This window comes from Balaenoptera musculus, chromosome 16 (assembly GCF_009873245.2).
Source record: "Balaenoptera musculus isolate JJ_BM4_2016_0621 chromosome 16, mBalMus1.pri.v3, whole genome shotgun sequence".
Taxonomy (NCBI): Eukaryota; Metazoa; Chordata; class Mammalia; order Artiodactyla; family Balaenopteridae; genus Balaenoptera; species Balaenoptera musculus.
Genome location: NC_045800.1, coordinates 75601581 through 75622564, shown reverse-complemented (window position 1 = coordinate 75622564; position 20984 = coordinate 75601581). Strand labels below are relative to the sequence as shown.

At 38.4% G+C, this 20984-nt stretch overlaps 1 protein-coding gene across 2 annotated transcripts in view; it reads left to right on the top strand.

The window, feature by feature from the left end:
• Positions 1–20984, top strand: part of BMS1 (BMS1 ribosome biogenesis factor) — a 43907-nt gene that overhangs the window by 16786 nt on the left and 6137 nt on the right. For both annotated transcript variants that reach the window (XM_036829081.1, XM_036829080.1), the window contains exons 13-16: positions 2678–2759; positions 16889–16962; positions 17562–17738; positions 20734–20922. In XM_036829081.1, the coding sequence (XP_036684976.1) occupies positions 2678–2759; positions 16889–16962; positions 17562–17738; positions 20734–20922 (522 nt within the window). The remainder of the gene's footprint in view (positions 1–2677; positions 2760–16888; positions 16963–17561; positions 17739–20733; positions 20923–20984) is intronic.

Below are 20984 nucleotides of genomic sequence, written 5' to 3'. Positions count from 1 at the left end.
TATTAATATGATTACTAAAAACTTAAAGTTTTTTCCTTTTTAAAAAAAAAATTTATTTATTTATTTGGCTGTGCGGGGTCTTAGTTGCGGCACGCGGGATCTTTGTTGCCGTGTGCGGTATCTTTTAGTTGCAGCATGCGGGATCTAGTTCCCTGACCAGGGATCAAACCCGGGACCCCTGCATTGGGAGCACGGAATCTTAACTGCTGGACCACCAGGGAAGTCCCCTGAAGTTTTTTTCTTATATGTTCTCCCTTTTGTTTTTTCAAAAGTGGCTACACCATTTTGCATTCCCACCAGCAGTATATATAGCTTTTGAGTCCTCACCAACACTTGTTATTACCTGTTGTTGTTTTTGTTGTTCTTGTTTTTTATTATTATAACCATTCTAGGAGGTGTGATGTAATATCTCATTGCAGTTTTGATTTGCCTTTTCCTGATGGCTAATGATGTTAGACATCTTTTCATGTGCTTGTTTTCCATTTGTATATATTATTTGAAGAAATATCTATTCATACTGTTTTCCCATTTAAAAAATTGGGTTATTTGTCTTTTTATCATTGAGTAGGTATTCAGGATCCAAGTCCCCTTATCAGGTATATGATTTGCAAATATTTTCTCCTATTCTGTAGGTTATCTTTTCTATGCCCTTTGAAGCATGAAGTTTTAAATTTTGATGAAGTCCAATTTCTCTGTATTTTTTTTGTTGTTGGTATCATATCTAAGAAACCATTGCCAAATCCAAAATCATGAAGATTTACTCCTATGGTTTGTGTAAGGATTTTATAGTTTAGCTCTTACATTTAGGTCTTTGGTACACTTTGAGTTAATTTTTGTATTTGGTGTAAGATGAGTCCAACTTCATTCTTTTGCATGTGGATATCTAGTTGACCTAGCACCTGTTGAAAAGTCTGTTCTTTCCCCTATTGCCTTGTCTTGGCACCCTGGGTGAAAATCACTTGACCATAGATACATGGGTTTATTTATGGACTCTTAATTATATTACATTGATCTATACATCTGTCCTTATGCTAGTACCGTACTATTTTGATTACTATTGTTTTGTAGTAAGTTTTGAAATCACAAAGTGTGAATCCCCCAACTTTGTTCTTTTTCAAGAGTGTTTCGTCTTTTCTGGATCCCTTGGGTTTTCTGTATTTTAGAATCAAAGAATTCTTTGCAGAATCTTCTTCTGCAAGGAAACCAACTGGGATTCTGATAGGGATTGCACTGACTTGGGTAGTATTGAGACCTTAACAATACCAAGTCTTCTAATCTGTTAACATGGGATGCCTTTCCATTTATTTAGATCTTTTCTTTCAAGAATGTTTTGTAGTTATCAGAGTATAAGCTTTGCACGTCTTTTGTTGGATTTATTCCTAGTATTCTTTTTGATGTGATTGTAAAAGGAACCGTTTTCTGAATTTCATTTTTGGATATTCATTCCTAGTGTATAGAAATAAAGTTTACTGTTGTATATTGATCTAGTATCTTGCAATCTTGCTGAAGTCATTTATTATGATAGTTTTTCAGTAGATTCCTTAGGGTTTTCTATACACAAGATCATACCACCTGTGAATAGAGATAGTTTTTCTTTCTAAACTGGATGCCTTTTATTTTAATTTCTTACCTAATGGCCCTGACTAGAACGCCTAGTACAATGTTGAAAAGAAGTGATGAGAGGAGACATCCTTGTCTTACTCCTGATCTTAAGGGGAAAGCTCAGTCTTTCACCATTAAGTGTGATGTTAACTGTGGGTTTTTTATGGATGCCTTTTATCAGATTTAGGAAGTTCCCTTCTAAGTTTGTTGAGGGTTTTTATCATGGAGGGTCTATTTTTTAAAATTTATTTGGTCCCTGGTTCCCCTAAGTCAATTGTTAAGCTTCATGAAAGCAAGGATCTTTTGGAACAGTTTGCCATTCAGTGCCTGCAAAGCTTCTTGGCACAGAGTAGATGTTCAGTAAATATTTACTGAGTGATTGTAGGCATGAAGGAATGAGTAAATGAGCAGATTTGCTTTTGCATCCATTGTAATCATGCTAGCTTCAAGGCTACTCTTTGAGAGTGAGGTTGTATCTGAAAAATGTGAATCATGATCAAAATGTGATTGAAAGCCAGGACCTATGTGAAGATTTCTTTATATGTGCTTTTGAGCCCTTGGCAGTGAGTGACATGTGCTGCTTAAGTCAGGTTCCCCAGGAAGCAGTCTGAAACAGAGTTGTGTACAAGTTTTAGCCTGTATTTGAGAGGTGCACCCAGCATCCACTGCATGTGTGTACTGGATGATCTGGCAGATCTGGGACTGGGAGCCTCATCAGTACTCTTTGCACTGTTGGGCTCATACAAGACATTTTGTCTTTGGCAGAGGAATTAAGTTTTCAAACAGCTATGATAAGTCTGGGTTAACGAATTAGTAAATATCTGTTTGTTTACTTATGAAGTCACTGGGCTGACGTTATTTTCCCTATCCACTGGTTAATGCTATAATATTTATGTTTTTATATCTGTTGTTATACTGTCTACATCAAAGTTATTTCATAGGCCCACTTGGAATGAAAATATCCATAGAAGTGTCTTGAAAAGTATTTAAAGGCAAATTGTCACCTACTGTTTCTCAAAGCAGTTATTTATTGAATGATTGGAGCCTGTCAACTAAGCTGACTTTTCTGTATAAGGTTATGAACAGTATCAGAGATTGCTTCGTGACTGGGAAGTGGGAAGAGGATAAAGATGCAGCCAAGATCTTAGCAGAAGATGGTAAGTAAATGGCTGTATTCTTCAGAGAAGACTGCCTTCTCGCTATATTATTTTCTTCCATATCTTTAATATTCAAGTTGAAAATATTAGTCAATTGTGAAGTGGCTTGGGGAACTCTGACAAGAGTTCTGACAGGAGTAACGTTCTAGTTCCTCCTTTCATGATGGTCTTATTTTCTCCCTCTGGTTAGTTGACTTATTAGATATGGACATTGAAGAAGAGTGGGAAGCTTTCCATAAATTTTATCATGCATTGTTAAAAATAGTCATTCTTGTTTATGTGCCGTGATTAGATTCAGGTTAAGCGTTTTTGGCAGGCATGCATAGGTATGTAAAGGCTTCCTAAGAAACATTTTCAGTTTCTTCTATGATCATTGGTCAAATTTGGTTTTCTTGTAGTGGTGGTTGTGGTTTTTGTGTTTATATTTTGACATTTTCATGAGATATTCTTCATAATATTTTCTGACAAGACTTTTCAGTGAAATTTTGAATTTATAATAGAATAAAGCACTCATCTGTTATTTGCACTTTCTCATTTCCAGCATTGTTCCTTTTTTCTTTTTTTTGTTTTTTAGTTAGATTTGCACGTTCTCTATTTTGTTAGATCCATAACTTTTGGATTTATTTTTCATTCTACTATTTTTCTCATGATTAAAAAATTAACAAGGTTTGATTTTTTTCTTTTACTTGTATTTGTTAGTTGTGGGATTAGAAAAGGAATTTTTTGGTTTTGTTTTTAAGGAAAGCACTTTTAAAAATTAAGGTATAGCTTAATGTTCAACCTAATATATTTTGACGATTATATACACTTAGATCCATCGCCCAAAACGAGAAAAAGAACATTTCTGTCACACCCTAAATGTCTGTGTCCTTTGCAGTCAGCACCCACCCCCTACCCCAGGCAGCCACTTTTGGATTTCTATCACCATAGATTTGTTTTGCCTGATCTTGGACTTCATATAGTTGGACAGTATGTATTTTTTAGTGTCTGGGTTCTTTCCCTCAACACAATGTTTTACTTTTTAATAAATCAACCTTGTTGAGATATGTTGTACATACAATTAAGTATACCTGTTTTAAGAATATTCTTGTTTGGCTAGTTTGGACAGTTGTATATGTTCATGTACTACCAATACAATCAAGAAATAAAGTATTTCCATCACCACAGAAAGAACCCTCATGCCCCTTTGCAGTCAGTCCCTACTCCCACCATCACAGCAGTCCCAAGGCAACCAATGATCTGCTTTCTCTCACTATAAATTAGTTTTGCCTTTTCTAGAATTACATAATAAAAATACTCTCTTTTGTCTGTAGATTCTTTTACTTAGCATACTGTTTTCGAGGTTCATTCATATTATAATTTGTTTCTTCTTATTGCTGAGTAAGTATTCTGTTGCATGGATATGCCACAATTGTTTATCCATTTTTCTCTTGATGGCCATTTAGGTTGTTTCCAGTAGTTGACTATTACAATTAAGGCTGCTCTGAACATTCACGTATAGGTCTTTTTTTGTGGAAATTGGTTTTCATTTCTCCTTGGTAATACCTAGGAGTAGAATGGCGGAGCTATGGGGTGGGTAGATGGACACCCAACTTGATGAGAAACTAATAGAGTTTGACTCCATTTTTAATGTTAGACTGATGACAGCTCTTAAGCCCCACCTGTTCTGTCCCCCCTTTCTGTCCTACATCTGGGCAAGGTGATAAAAAAGCCAAGGTGCTCCTCTTTTGGCATCAGGAGGGAGTTCAAACCATATACACTCCAGCTGTCCCCAAAGCCCTACCACCTCGTAACCACCATTAACAGCTCAAGCTATTCTCCTTTCCTGCCTGTTCTCCCAAGCTGTATTTGAACTAGCTTGGGAAGTCTGCCCTACTCTCCCCAAAAAGTCTCATTATGTGAATTACAAATCTTTCCATATCCTCTTGATTCATGTGTGTGTCATCTGTCTCAATATTCAAACCATATTTTGGGTGGGAGGGTCATCCTGTCTCTGTGGGTTGTTCACAAAGTAAACTGCCCCACAGTTCTTCAAAGAGAACTCCAGCAGTGGATGACGATTTCAGTTCACATCCTAGTGGGTGTGAAATAGTATCTCGTGGTTTTAATTTGTAATTCCCTGATGACTAAGGATGTTGCGTATCTTTTCATGTGCGTATTGCCCAATTTAATATCTTCCTTTGTGAGGTATCCATTTAAGTCTTTTGCCTATTTTTTTAAAGTTTATAATAGTTTAGATTTAGAGAAAAATTGTGACTATAGTACAGAGTTCCCACATACCTCACACCCAGTTTGCCCGATTATTATCATCTTACATATGGATGGTACATTTGTCACAATTAATGAACAGAGCACTAACAAAATCTTGGGTCTCTGCCAGTTTGAGCACCTTTCTGTGTGTTAGGGGACCATTTGTATTTCCTTCCATGAACTGTCTTTGAATATGCTTTGCCCATTTTCTGTTGGGTTATTGTTGATATTTTTTCATACTTATTTATAAGAATTTTTTGTATATTAGAGAAATAAGTCTTTTGTGATATGAGGTGCCACATTTAACCCCCTTATTTTAACATTTGTATTTTAACTTTATGATTCTTTCATGTGGAATTTTTTTTTTTTTTAATGAAGTTAGATTTATCAGTTTTGCCTTAAATGACTTTTGGGATTTGTCTTATACTTAAAAAAAAAAAAAATCTAAAAAAGGTGAAGAAAAATCTTCCATTGTTTTTTCTAGTGCTTCCTGATTTCCTTTTTTTTTTTTTAACATTTAAATCACCGACTTATCTGCTACTTATTTTAGTGTGAGTTGAGAGGCATAGATAGAGTTTTTCCCAGGTGGCCACCAGGTTCTTTCCAATACTGTTTATTCTTTTCCCAACTGATTAAAATGCTCTTTTTGTCATATTCTTAATTGATAGATATAGAAAAAAGTTTTTGGGCTTTTCTAGTTTACGGCATTGATTTCTGTTGGTTCATTCATCATTGCTATGTTTAAAACCCTTATATAGCTTTATCGTATGCTGTTAAGACACCAACTATTAAAACTGGTATGACTGGTTCCTATCTCTCCCTGTCTCTGCTAGGTTTTTTAGAATTCTTCTGACTATTCTCTTACTTATTTTTCCACGGAAACTTAAGAATCATCTTTTCTGTTTCCAAAAGAAAGTGTGGTGGATTTGTGTCTTTTTTAGTAGATGTATTGAGGTTTAATGGATATACAGTAAACTGCACATATTTAAAGTGTACAGTTTGGTAAGCTTTGACATGAGTATACAATCACTACAATCAAGATAATGAACATATTTGTCACCCCAAAAGTTTCCTCATGCCACTTGTTATCCCTCCCTTCTGTCCTTTCCCTATCACCAGGTAACCACTCTTCTGCTTTCTGTCACTATACAAGAGTTTGTATCCTCTGCAATTTGATATAAATGGAATCATACAGTATGCAGTCTTTTCTAACTTATTGTACTCAGCATAATCATTTTGAGATTCATCCATGCTGTTGTATCTTCATTCCTTTTTATTGCTGCGTAGTTAATTTCTTTTTATTGGTGAGTAGTATTCCATTGTATAATGCAATACAGTTTGTTTATCTGTTCACCTTTTGATGGACATTTATGTTATTTCCAGTTTGGGGCTATTGCAAATAAAGCTACTGTGAACATTCTTCTACAAGTCTTTGTATGAACAACTGCTTTCATTTCTCTTGGGTACATACCTCAGAGTGGACTAAATGAATCATATGGTAGATGTAGTTCTAATTTTTTTTAAGAAATAGCCACATTGTTTTCCTTAGTGGTTGTACCATTTTGCATTGCCACTAGCACTTTATGAGACTTCCAGTTGCTCCACATCCTTGCCAGTGCTTGATATGTTGGTCTTTTTAATTTTAGACACTTTTTAAGGTTTAGAGTGGTATCTTATTTTATTTTCCTAATGATTAATGATAATGAGCCTTTTTTCACATGTGTATTTGCCATCTGTGTTTCTTCAATGAAGTGTCTGTCAAATCTTTTGCCCATTATTTTACTTTGGTTGTGTGTTATTATGTAAGTTTAATTCTTAATTACTTTTGATACAATCCTTTATCACATGGAATTTGCAATTTTTGCCCATTGTGTAGCAAAGACCATCATATATGATCTGTGAGTAAAGACAGTTTTACTTCTTTCTGTGCTATCTAGATGACTTATTTTTCTTGTCTTAGTACACTGGCTTAAACTTCCAGTACAATGTTGATTAGAAGTGGTCAAAATAGACTATGTACATATTGTAATATTACACCTACTGTTACCAACATTTTACCACTTTGAGTAACATGTGTAAACTTTTCTTCCATTTAGGCCCTTTTATCTTCCCCACTTAAAAAGATTTTTTTTTATTATTTTGTAAGTTACAGATGTACAATATAGTGATCCACACTTTTTACAGGTTATACTCCGTTTATAGTTATTATAAAATATTGGCTATATTCCCTGTGTTGTATGGGGAATATATCCTTGTAGCTTATTTTATACCTAATAGTTTGTACTTCTTAATTCCCTACCCCTCTATTAGCCCTCCCCACTTCCCTCTTCCCACTGGTAACCACTAGTTTGTTCTCTGTATCTGTGAATTTGCATCTTTTTTGTTATATTTAGTAGTTTGTTGTAGTTTCCCCACTTTTAAATATCATTGGCTTGAATATTAGATAGTGGTATAATTTTTTTGACTATGAAATATGATTTTACAAATTCATAAGAAGATGGATAGTCTGTTCTGTATATCCATATTTCTGTTCTTTTTTTCTTTTTTCTTTTGTTTTTTTTTTTTTTTCTGATGGCCTCAGATTTCTCCTTTTATAATTTCCTTTCTGCTTAAGAACTTCCTTTAGCCATTTTTTAAGGGTAAGTATGGTAGCTACAAATTCCTGTAGTTTTTCTTCATCTGAGAATGTCTGTTTCCTTCTTCATTTCTAAAGAATAGATACATAGGCTGTCATTTTACTTGGTGTCCCCCTATAGGTAATCTGTCATTTCTTTCTGGCTGCTTTCAGATATTTTTTATTTGTTTTTAGTTTTCAGAAGTTTGATTGGTGTGAATTTTGTTGGGTTTACTCTGTTTGAGATAACTCATCTTCTTGAATCTGTAAGTTAGTGTCTTTCAACAGATTTAGGAATCTGCAGTCATTATTTCTTTCAGCTCCAGACTCCTTGAGACTCTGATGATACAGATGTTGGGATTTTTTTTGTTTCTGTCCCACAGGTCTTTGAGGCGCTCTTCATTTGTTTTTAGGCTTTCTCTATGTTGTTCAGACTGAATGAATTCTATTATGTGGCCTCAAGTTCTCTGAGTCCATCCTCTGTCATCTCTACTCTTACTATTGAGCCCACATAGCCAGTTTTTAATTTCTGTTACTGTATTTTTCAGTTCTATAATTTCCATTTTGTTCTTCAGTTTCTTGTTGAGGTTTTCAATTTTTTGGTTGTTGCTGTAAGATTTATAGTTGCTTGTTGAAGTTGTTTTTTTTTTTTTTGGTTTTATAATTTTATTTATAATGGCTGCTTCAAGATACAAGTCAGATAGTTCCAACATCTGATTCATTTCAGTGTTGTTTTCATTTGTCTTTTCACATTCAAATGATGATTTTCTTGGTTCTGGGTATGACAGGTGATTTTCTATTGTAGCCACACATTTTGTTTGGAGACCCTGGGTCCTATGTAATTTTAAAATTTTAGCAGGTGATCATCCTGTTTAGGTTTAATGTGCAGGCCCTGGTCTACTTCATGGGCTGTGGTTCCAATGACAATTTAATTTCAGAGCCTTTGTGGTACTGTTTTGCTCTACTTGGTTTATCTGGTGCTACTCGTTCCTGCTGGTGCTACTGGTTCCTGCTGGTGCTACCTGGGGGAAACAGAGGAGCTTCCCTAGGCTGGTCCACCTAGTGTGGCTAGGTTGGGGAAAGTTGTTTTGGCCTCTGGGGCCAGTTTGCTTGTTCTGGGGGCATCTCCTTTGCTTGGTCCTGCCTGGACGCATATTGTTTTTAAGGTGGAAGAGGAGAGTCTCATGCCTGGTGGAATCCCTCCTTGCTGATAACCCTTGGGCACCTGGTACATCTTGGTGGAGGAAAGGAGATTCAAGCTCTTTGGGAAGGCTAGCACTTTCCTTCATCACTTGCTGTCAGTGGGATACCCAGTTTACCTGGATTGCTGGTGAGATCTGGTTCAATCTGAAGGAAGAATGAGCCTATCTCATTCTGCGGCTGCCTTCTGTTGCCACTTGTGGATTGGAAAATGGTGGCCCTAAGTTACCTTTCTGTGGGTTGTGGTATAGTGAGACATAGGCCACTATGTCATTCCTCTGGTCCTGGGGATGCTCACCAGCCCATCTTTGTCTTTCCACCTTTCAGAGTTCTCCTTTGGTTGTCTCTTGTGCTCTTGCATCATTTCTGGAGTTGATGGTTATACACAGTCAGGAGGAACAGAGGAGATATGTCTACACCATCTTTTCCAGACTGGAAATCCTTGGTAGTTATTTTCATTGTAACTAAGTAAAAGAGAGAATTAGAGTCTTCATGATATTGAGTCTTCCTTTCCAAACACATGGTGGTTTTACTTGTTCAGTAGATAACATTAATAATACCTCCTTCATTGAGTCATGTTGAAGAATATAGTTAAGGCATGTAAAACACTTAGAGCAGTGCCTGGTATGTGAAGCACTTAAAAGCATTAGCTAAGGTTATTCCATGTGTCCTTTATTTTATTCTACTTTTTTATTGGAGTAAAATTGCTTTACAGTGTTGTGTTAGTTTCTGCTGTACAGTGAAGTGAATCGGCTATATGTATACCTATATGCCCTCCCTCTTGGCCTCCCACCCTCCCCCATCCCACCTATCTAGATTGTCACAGAACACCAGGCTGAGCTCCCTGTGCTATACAGCAGGTTCCCACTAGCTATCTGTTTACACATGGTAGTGTAATTATGTCAAACCTAATCTCCCAATTCGTCCCACCCTCCCCTTCCCCCAGTGTGTCCACATGTCTGTTCTCTATGTCTACTTCTCTATTCCTGCCCTACAAATAGGTTCATCTGTACCATTTTTCTAGATTCCACATATATGCATTAATATACGATATTTGTTTTTCTCTTTCTGGCTTACTTCACTCTGTATGACAGACTCTAGGTCCATCCACATCTCTACAAATGACCCAATTTCATTCCTTTTTATGGCTGAGTAATATTCCATTGTATATATGTACCACATCTTCTTTATCTATTCATCTATCATTGGACATTTAGGTTGTTTCCGTGTCCTGGCTATTGGAAGTAGTGCTGCAGTGAACATTGGGATACATATGTCCTTTTGAATTATGGTTTTCTCAGGGTATATGCCCAGTAGTGGGATTGCTGGGTCATATGGTAGTTCTATTTTTAGCTTTTTAAGGAACCTCCATACTGTTCTCCATAGTGGCTGTATCAATTTACATTCCCACAAACAGTGCAACAGGGTCCCCTTTTCTCCACACCCTCTCCAGCATTTATTGTTTGTAGGCTTTTTGATGATGGCCATTCTGACTGGTGTGAGGTGATATACCTCATTTTAGTTTTGATTTGCATTTCTCTAATAATTAGTGATGCTGAGCAGCTTTTCATGTGCCTCTTGGCCATCTGTATGTCTTCTTTGGTGAAATGTCTATTTAGGTCTTCTGCCCATTTTTAATTGGGTTGTTTGGGGGTTTTTTGATATTGAGCTCCATGAGCTGTTTGTATATTTTGGAGATTAATCCTTTGTGCTTCACTTGCAAATATTTTCTCCCATTCTGAGGGTTGTGTTTTAGTCTTGTTTATGGTTTCCTTTGCTGTGCAAAAGCTTTTAAGTTTCATTAGGTCCCATTTGTGTTTTTTGTTTTTATTTTCATTACTTTAGGAGGTGTGTCAAAAAAGAACTTGCTGTGGTTTATGTCAAAGAGTGTTTTTCCTATGTTTTCCTCTAGGAGTTTTATAGTGTCTGGTCTTACATTTAGGTCTTTAATCCATTTGGAGTTTATTTTTGTGTATGGTGTTAGGTAGTGTTCTAATTTCATTCTTTTACATGTAGCTGTCCACTTTTCCCAGCATCACTTATTAAAGAGGCTGTCTTTTCTCCATTGTATGTTCTTGCCTACTTTGTCGTTAATTAGGTGACTATATGTGTGTGGGTTTATCTCTGTGCTTTCTATCCTGTACCATTGATCTATATTTCTGTTTTTTGTGCCAGTACCATACTGTCTTGATGACTGTAGCTTTGTAGTATAGTTTGAAGTCAGGGAGCCTGATTCCTCCAGCTCCGTTTTTCTTTCTCAGGATTGCTGTGGCTATTTGGAGTCTTTTGTGTTTCCATACGAATTGTAAAATTTTTTGTTCTAATTCTGTGAAGAATGCCATTGGTAGTTTGGTAGGGATTGCATTGAATCTGTAGATTGCTTTGGGCAGTATAGTCATTTTCACAATATTGATTCTTCCAATCCAAGAACATGGTATATTTTTCCATCTGTTTATGTCATCTTTGATTTCTTTCATCAGTGTTTTATAGTTTTCTGAGTACAAGTCTTTCACCTCTTTAGGTAGGTTTATTCTTAGGTATTTTATTCTTTTTGTTGCATTGGTAAATGGGAGTGTTTCCTTAATTTCTCTTTCTGATTTTTCACTGTTAGTGTATTGGAATGCCAGAGATTTCTGTGCATTAATTTTGTATCCTGCAACCTTACTAAATTCATTGATTAGTTCTAGTAGTTTTCTGGTGGCATCTTTAGGATTTTCTATGTATAGTATCATGTCATCTGCAAACAGTGACAGTTTTACTTCCTCTTTTCCAATTTGTATTCCTTTTATTTCTTTTTTTTTCTGATTGCTGTGGCTAGGACTTCCAAAACTATGTTGAATAAGAGTGGCGAGAGTGGACATCCTTGCCTTGTTCCTGATCTTAGTGGAAATGCTTTCAGTTTTTCACCATTGAGTATGATGTTTGCTATGGGTTTGTCATTTATGGCCTTTATTATGTTGAGGTAGGTTCCCTCTATGCCTATTTTCTGGAGAGTTTTTATCATAAATGGTGTTGAATTTTGTCAAAAGCTTTTTCTGCGTCTTTTGAGGTGATCATATGGTTTTTATTCTTCAATTTGTTAATATGGTGTATCACATTGATTGATTTGCGTATATTGAAGAATCCTTGCATCCCTGGGATAAATCCCACTTGATCATGGTGTATGATCCTTTTAATGTGTTGTTGGATTCTGTTTGCTAGTATTTTGTTCAGAATTTTTGCATCTGTATTCATCAGTGATATTGGTCTGTAATTTTCTTTTTTTGTGATATCTTTGTCTGGTTTTGGTATCAGGGTGATGGTGGTTTCGTAAAACGAATTTGGGAGTATTCCTCCCTCTGCAATTTTTTGGAAGAGGTTGAGAAGGATGGGTGTTAGATCTTCTCTAAATGTTTAATAGAATTCGCCTGTGAAGCCATCTGGTCCTGGACTTTTGTTTGTTAGAAGATTTTTAATTACAGTTTCAATTTCATTACTTGTGATACGTCTGTTTATGTTTTCTAATTCTTCCTGGTTCAGTCTTGGTAAATTGTACCTTTCCAAGAATTTGTACATTTCTTTGTGGTTGTCCATTTTATTGGCATATAGTTGTTTGTAGTAGTCTCTTAAAATCCTTTGTATTTCTGCATTGTCAGTTGTGATTTCTTCTTTTTCATTTCTAATTTTGTTGATTTGTGTCCTCTCCCTTTTTTTCTTGATGAGTCTGGCTAAAGGTTTATCAATTTTGTTTATCTTCTCAAAGAACCAACTTTTAGTTTTATTGATCTTTGCTTTTGTTTCCTCCATTTCTATTTCATTTATTTCTGCTATGGTATTTATGATTTCTTTCCTTCTACTGACTTTGGGTTTTCTTTGTTCTTCTTTCTCTAGTTGCTTTAGATGTAAGGTTAGATAGTTTATTTGAGATTTTTCTTGTTTCTTGAGGTAGGATTGTATTGATATAAACTTCCGTCTTAGAACTGCTTTTGCTGCATCCCATAGGTTTTGGGTCGTTGTTTTTTAGTTATCATTTGTTTCTGTGTATTCTTCTATTTCTTTGATTTCTTCAGCGATCTCTTGGTCATATAGTAGCACACTGTTTAGCTTCCATGTATTTGTTTTTTACAGGTTTTTTCCTTTAATTGATTTCCAGTCTCATAGCACTGTGGTCAGAAAAGATGCTTGGTATGATTTCAATTTTCTTAAATTTTCTGAGGCTTGATTTGTGACCCAAGGTATGATCTGTCCTGGAAAATGTTCCGTGTGCACTTGAGAAAAAAGTGTATTCTGCCAATTTTGGGTGTAATGTCCTATAGATATCAATTAAATCTATCTAGTGTATTTTGTCATCTAAAGCTTGTGCTTCCTTACTTATTTTCTTTTTTGATGAACTGTCCATTGGTGTAAGTGGGGTGTTAAAGTCCCCTACTATTATTGTGTTACTGTCGATTTCCCCTTTTATGGTTGATAGCATTTGCCTTATGTATTGAGGTGCTTCTGTGTTGGGTGCATAAATATTTATAATTGTTATATCTTCTTCTTGGATTGATCCCTTGATCATTATGTAGTGTCCTTCCTTATCTCTTGTAACAGTCTTTATTTTAAAATCTATTTTATCTGATACAAGTATTGCTACTCTAGCTTTCTTTTGATTTCCATTTGCATAGAATATCTTTTTCCATCCCTTCCCTTTCAGTCTGTATGTGTCCCTAGGTCTGAATTGGGTCTCTTGTAGACAGCATATATATGGGTCTTGTTGTTTTTGTATCCATTCAGCCAGCCTGTGTCTTTTGTTTGGAGTATTTAATCCATTTACATTCAAGGTTATTATCGATATGTATGTTCCTATTACCATTTTCTTAATTGTTTTGGGTTTGTTTTTGTGGGTCTTTTTCTTCTCTTGTGTTTCCCGCCTAGAGAAGTTCCTTTAGCACTTGTTGTAAAGTTGGTTTGGTGGTGCTGAATTCTTAGCTTTTGTTTGAAAAGCTTTTGATTTCTCTGTCGAATCTGAATGAGATCCTTGCTGGGTAGAGTAATCTTGGTTGTAGGTTTTTCTCTTTCATCACTTTAAATGTATATCCTTCCATTCCCTTCTGGCCTGCAGAGTTCCTGCTGAAAAATCAGCTGATAACGTTATGGGGATTCCTTTGTATGTTATTTTTTGGTTTTCCCTTGCTGCTTTTAATATTTTTTCTTGGAATTTAATTTTTGTTAGTTTGATTAATATGTGTCTTGGTGTGTTTCTCCTAGGGATTATCCTTTATGGGACTCTCTGTGCTTCCTGGACTTGGGTGACTATTTCCTTTCCCATGTTAGGGAAGTTTTCCATTATAATCTCTTCAAATATTTTCTTAGACCCTTTCTTTTTCTCTTCTTCTTCTGGGGCCCCTATAATTCAAATGTTGGTGCATTTAGCGTTGTCCCAGAGGTCTCTTTGTCTTCAGTTCTTTTCATTCTTTTCTCTTTATTCTGCTCCTCGGCAGTTATTTCCACCATTTTGTCTTCCAGCTCACTTATTCGTTCTTCTGCCTCAGTTATTCTGTTATTGATTCCTTCTAGTGTATGTTTCATTTTAGTTATTGTGTTGTTCATCTCTGTTTGTTCTTTAGTTCTTCTAGCTCTTTGTTAAACATTTCTTGAATTTTCTCAATCTGCGCCTCCATTCTATTTCCGAGATTCTGGATCATCTTTACTATCATTACTCTGAATTCTTTTTCAGGTAGGTTCCCTATTTCCTCTTCATTTACTTGGTTTTGTAGGTTTTTACTTTGTTCCTTCATCTTGACACTTGACATATTGTTTTGTCGTCTCTCTTTTTTTTTTTTAATGGGTGGGATTGTATTCCTGTTTTACTGGTTGTTTGGCCTAAGGCTTCCAGCACTGGAGTTTGTAAGCTGTTGGGTAGAGCTCGGTCTTTGTGCTGAGATGAGGACCTCTGGGAGACCTCACTGTGATGAATATTCCCTGGGGTATGAGGTTTTCTGTTACTCCAGTGGTTTGGACTCGGAGTTCCAACCACAGGAGCTCTGGCCCAACCCCCGGTTTGTGAACCAAGATCCTGCAAGCCTCGTGGGGTGGCAAAAAAAAAAAAAAAGAAAAAGGAAAAAGAAAAAAGGAGCAGAACAATAACAAAGAGAAAAAAAATAAAATAAGATTAGAAAACTAACAGATATGTAAGAAAGAATAAAAAAATAAAAATATAGATCAAACAACAACCAGAAAGTAAAAGAGAACCACAGTAGTAAAAAAGAGGAGTTAAAAAAAAAAAAAAAATAGCCAGACAAGGCCTTGGCTATGGGGGTGGGGCTTATGCAGGGGCAGGGTTTAGGTGGTGGGTGGGGCCTATGCTTAGAACCCACAGGGCTGGAACAGGCCCTGTGGGGTGGTGGGGGGTGGGGCTTAGGCTTAACGCAGCAGGAGGTGCCAGGAGTGCCTCTGTCCCTGGAGGGCACAGTACCAGGTCCAGGACCCCAGCAGGCTCACTGGGCCTGAGTGGGCAGGGGAAATGCTAGGTGCCTTCCCCCGAGTCCTCCGATCCCGGAGGACCCCTCCCCATTGGCCTCTCTTGTCCCCCCCCACCCCCACCCTGCCCCATGCCCCTAGGACCCACGCAGCAGGAGAGGGCTCCGGAAGACAGGGGACTAGACCCCAACAGGCTTCCTGGAGCCGATTGGGCGGGGGAAATGCCCATGGTGCTTCCCCTGATCCCCCAGCCCCAGAGGGTCCCCCCTGTCCACCTCTCCTCCTCTTCCCTTCTTCCCCCTCCTCCCTCCCTCCCATGCCCCTAGGACCCATGAGGCCAGAGGGGGCCCTGGAGAACGAGAACGGATGACTAGGCTGAGAGCCCAGCAGGCTTCCCAGGGCCGAGTGGGTGGGGGAAATGCCCATGGCACCTTCCCTGATCCTCTGGTCTTGGAGGACCCCAACATCCCGTCTCTCCTCCCCGCACCTCCCTCCTATGCCCCTGGGATCAACGCGGACTGGAGGGGGCCTTGGAGGGAGGAGGACCTGGCCCGGGAGCCCCACAGGCCTCCCAGGGCCCAATTGGACAGGGGAAATGCCTGATCCTCCGAGCCCCTGAGGGTCCCTCTAGACGTGGGAACCCCTCCCCCATCCCAGTCACCCCCTCGGGGTGCCATTCCTGTCCGACCTCCACTTCTCCTCCCCTCTCACTCCCCCATGTCCTACCCAGTCGCTCGGGGGTTCCTCCCGTCACCTTGGGCGTCGAGGGCCCCCACCAGCGTCCCACTGGCACCCTAGTTGTGTCTCCATGTGTCCTTTAAAAAGCATATTAAAGCTTAAAAATTTTTTAAACTAAAGTTCTAGTACATTTCTTGTTAGGATTATTCCTATACTTTATCCTTTTTTGTTTTTTATTACAAATGAAATCTTCCGACCTTTTATATGTCCTTTGGTTCTTTGGCTCTTTCTTATATGAAAATGTTTTGATACCTTTCTAAATGTTGCCTCCCAGAGTTTTAACTTGCCTGTTTCTTTTAAGGGTAGGATCCATAACTAAACTTAGAGCTCCAAAAACAAATAAATGAGCTCTTCTTATGGGCTTGACATTGTTTTGGATACTACTGTTACTCTAAATGCTGTATTTTGTGTAATCTCAGATCTTCCCTAGGTATGTCACATGGTTGTGCTGTGTTGATCTTATTGTTGAGACTCTTTTTCATATGTGCTGTTATCATGCCATGACTTTTCAAGTCACTCTTTGAACTGTTGGTTTGGGGACTGACATGCAGGGCCACGCATGCCACCTCTGTATGCATCTCTGCTACAGAATGTTCATCACCTATCCTGGAAAAATAGCTTGTGGCTAAGTGGCATTTTGAAGTAGAATATGGAAAAGTGGATTGGGCCCATTTCCTTAACCTAAACAGGTGATGAAATACTGACAAAATTTAACAAGAAAACGAAGGCTGTGTAAGTGCGGGATTCTTTAGGGTTGTGTAGCAATAAGCACAGTAAAAATGAAGTTTGAGATGCCAAGCACTTAGGCCACTTGGTGCTGGGTGGTGCTAGAGTGTCACGTGCAGGCCCTACTTACAGGGGAGTCATTTGGATGTTCTTTTCCCAGAGGAGCTCTATGGTGACTTTGAAGACCTGGAAACAGGGGACATGCACAAGGGAAAATCAGGCCAGGATACTCAGGTATGACTTGGCCATGGCCAGCCATCAGCCACTGGTCCTTGATCTGTGGTCAGTATGTTCTGCAAGAGGCCCCATATGAGATGGATGGATTCCTTCCTAAAAGTGAAGAGGGTGGGAACGGACCAAAAATTGTTGGTTTATTTGTTATTGTTAATTTTTTTGAGTGCTACCTATTACCTCTTCTTCTTGTTATGATTCTTCAGTCATTGAAAGTTTTAGCTCCTGGGTCACTGTCTTGCCATCATTCTCCTCCACTTAATTTTAAGTGCCGTTTTAAAAAAAAAATAATTCCCTGTCCTCCCTAATATTTGTTTAGAACAGTATCTGGGAGCATCTGGGTTGGGAACAGTTGCTATTATTTTTATTCATGTTTGGCATTCCCAGCCATATTAAGGAATGGCAGCTAATTGTAATGCAGATGTCTAAATGTCTCTTGTTGCAGTACGTGTTATTTAGAGACAAAGGCTGTTTTATTTTGTTTTCATGATGATCATAACTAAGATTTTCGCAGCTCAAATAGAACTTTTAAAATCTGCCTTAATGTTTAAAGAAGAGGTCTCCACAAATTTTTACAAAATTTTCTCTTCTGGAAATTTAAGGTTGAAGATGTGGAGGAAGAAGTTAAAGAAGAAGTTGACCCCAATGCAGAGGAAAGTGCTAAGAAAAAGCATTTGGATAAAAAGAGAAAATTGAAAGAGATGTTTGATGCAGAATATGATGAAGGAGAAAACACATACTTTGATGATCTTAAAGGAGAAATGCAGAAACAAGCACAGGTGAGAAAACTCAGTTCCTATCAGCCTCATTTCAGGGCTGTAATAGTGCTGTGAATATGTAACTTTGATTAGGTCTTTGCTCCCTGCCCGCTTCTGGGCCTCCTGTTTGGGCTCCTAGGTCAAGATGCAAATAGGTGTGTTTATTCATGCAGTTATCTAATTGTTTCTTCAGTCAGACTTTCACCAGAAAAATATCAGTGTCTATTTTGTACCAAGCATTAAATGTTGCGGAAGCAGAAATGGCTGAGACACGGCCACCATTTTTGAGGATCTTACAGAGTAGTGATTTGAGACAGTGTGTTTATTTACATGCAAGCATTGCCTTAGTATTCTGATTACTACTCCCTGGAACCGTAATTGAATAATTTGAATGTATACGTGATTCTTGGCCTATGTGGCTTATGCATATACCAGTGCTCTCTGGGGATGGTTTTTTGAAAACCCATCTTGGTCAGAGTTCAGAGGATACTTCGAATGTAAGGTCAGGTGCAAAGATAAAGGGAGCCTGTGGAATGCTGAAAGGGAGATAGTGTGGCCCTGCCGTCTGGGGATGCTGAGCAGGCTGTTTGAGATGATGAACTGACTCTGAAGGAGACACAGAGATGTGTACAGTTGATGGCAAGTGTTTGAGATGCGCTTTGACAAGTGGGGCCACCAAGAATCCCTGTAAACGGGAGCATACCTTAATATGTCTTCTGCAGATTAAGTATATGATTTGTGAAAATGCAGCTGACAGGGTTTGCTCAACCTAGGTCTTCATCTAGTCAAAGAAGTATCTCCTGGTTAGTCATTAACATAGTGATTCAAAGTGTGTACTGACCTTTGATAGAAGTGACTAGGAAATGTAAGGCAGGTTCTGAAGTCTTTGCTTTAGGCCATTTATAATTTAAAATCACCTAGGGGCTTCCCTGGTGGCGCAGTGGTTAAGAATCCACCTGCCAGTGCAGGGGACACGGGTTCGATCCCTGATCCGGAAAGATCCCACATGCTGCAGAGCAGCTAAGCCCGTGCGCCACAACTACTGAGCCTGTGCTCTATAGCCCATGAGCCACAACTACTGAAGCCTGCGCGCCTAGAGCCCGTGCTCCGCAACAAGAGAAGCCACCGCAATGAGAAGCCCGTGCACCGCAATGAAGAGTAGCCCCCCCCCAAAAAAAAAAAAAAAAAAAGAGTAGCCCCTGCTCGCCGCAACTAGAGAAAGCCCTTGCGTGCACAGCAACGAAGACCCAACGCAACCAAAAAATAATAATAATAAAATAAAATCACCTAAAACCTTGTGGGTCATTGTAAAGAACTTCGAATTTTTTACTCTGAATGAAATGGGGGTCCATCGGGGGTTTTGAGTAGAGGAGAGACATGCATGATCTGCTTACCCCTTGAAAAGATTACCCTGGCACAAGTTCAGTAAGATTAACATGACTTACACTGGGGAGGGGGTGGGGGTTTGCAGTGATGAGAGGAAAGAAAGAGTCAAATTCTGGCTATACTTTTTTTTGAAAGGTAGATCAATAGGATTTCCTGGTGGATTAAATGTGAGATGTGTGAGAGGGGAGATAAGGATGACTTACTGGAGAGATTGGGTTGTCATCAGTAAGATAGGAAAGCCTTTCATTGATGTCAGTCTACCTGGGAAGGTGAAGTTTGGATCTGTTAGGTTTGAGATACCTTTCAGACAAGAGGAGTGTCAGGTGGTCAGTTCTGGAGAGCTGTTGAGGCCAGGGACTTAAATGTGATGTACTCAGGATCTGGGTGCTTTTTAAAACTATGAGATAGGTGGAATGACCTGGGGAGTGAGCATGGAGTCAGGAGAGGAGAGGACCAGGACTGGGTATTTCAGGAGACTAGGCAGAGACAAGGAAGCAGCAGTGGAGACTGCGCAGCTCTCAGGAGATAGAAGAAATGTAAGAGGACATGAAGTATGTTGGAAGCCACTGTAGAAGGAAGTGATAAATTGTTTCAAATCCTGCTGATGTGTTAACTACAGTGAAGACAGAATTGAGCACTGGATTAAGCACATGGAGGCCTTTAGTGACTTTGGCAAGCATTTCAATGGAGTATTGGTTCAAGTCCAGTTTTAGGGGATTTATGAGAATATGAGCAGCGTAACTGGAACCAGACTTTAGAAAACTTCTGTGGCATTTTGCTTCAGAGATAAGCAGAGAAATGGGGCAGTAGTGAGAGGAAGTGGAGTCAAAAGGTTTTAAGATGAGAGAAATAACAGGAAAGATTTGTTGGAATAAAGTCCAACAAGAGTGGATGATCTAGGGTGCAAGTAAAGCTTGGCATTAAATAGAGGCATGGATAATCTCTAACAGCTGCCTAGTAGAGCTTCCTGTGATTAAGGAAATGTGTATCTTACTGTCTAATATTGTAGCCACCTAGCCACATGTTGATACTGACCACTTGAAATACAGTTAATGTGATTAAATGACTGAATTTTAAATTTTTATTTAATTTCAACTTAAATAGCCATGTGTGGCTACTATACTGAACAGTGCAGAGCTGTAATAAAAGGCTGAATATGGGTGTAAACCCTGGTAGAGGGGCTAACTGTGGAAGTTCTTTTAGGTTGCTTAAATTTTGAGTGAATTAGGAAACAGTCAACAGCTGAGAGTGAGGATGAGGGAGGAGGTGCTGGGTGTTTGATGAAAAGAGAAAAAGTGTGAAATAATTGGGAGAGTAAGAAAAGAAAGTGTGGATGGGAAAGTTCAGAGTGTTTGTCGACCAACATTAAGGGCTGCTTTCAGAGTTGTTTGTATTTACTGTAGTATAGCTTGGAGCAACAGAGAAGAAAACAGTTGGGGCATATCCTGAACAAACTGTATAGATAAAACATACATTATTTTTAATTAGGATAAAGCCTAAATAATTCTGTACATGGTTCCTTTATTTATAAATTGCTCTTTTTTTTAAATGTTAATCTTACATTTATTAAAAGTAACAACATTACGGGTTTTAAATTGTTTTTGGGTTTTTTTCCCCCTCTCATGTATAGCTTAACCGGGCAGAATTCGAAGATCAAGATGATGAAGCCAGAGTTCAGTATGAGGGTTTTCGACCTGGGATGTATGTCCGAATTGAGATAGAAAACGTCCCCTGTGAATTCGTGCTTAACTTTGACCCACATTACCCAATTATTTTGGGTGGTTTGGGCAATAGTGAGGGCAATGTTGGCTATGTACAGGTAGGTACCCTTCACTGTATGCTTAACGATTGAGGTTCTTTGGTCATACTTGTACCAGTAAT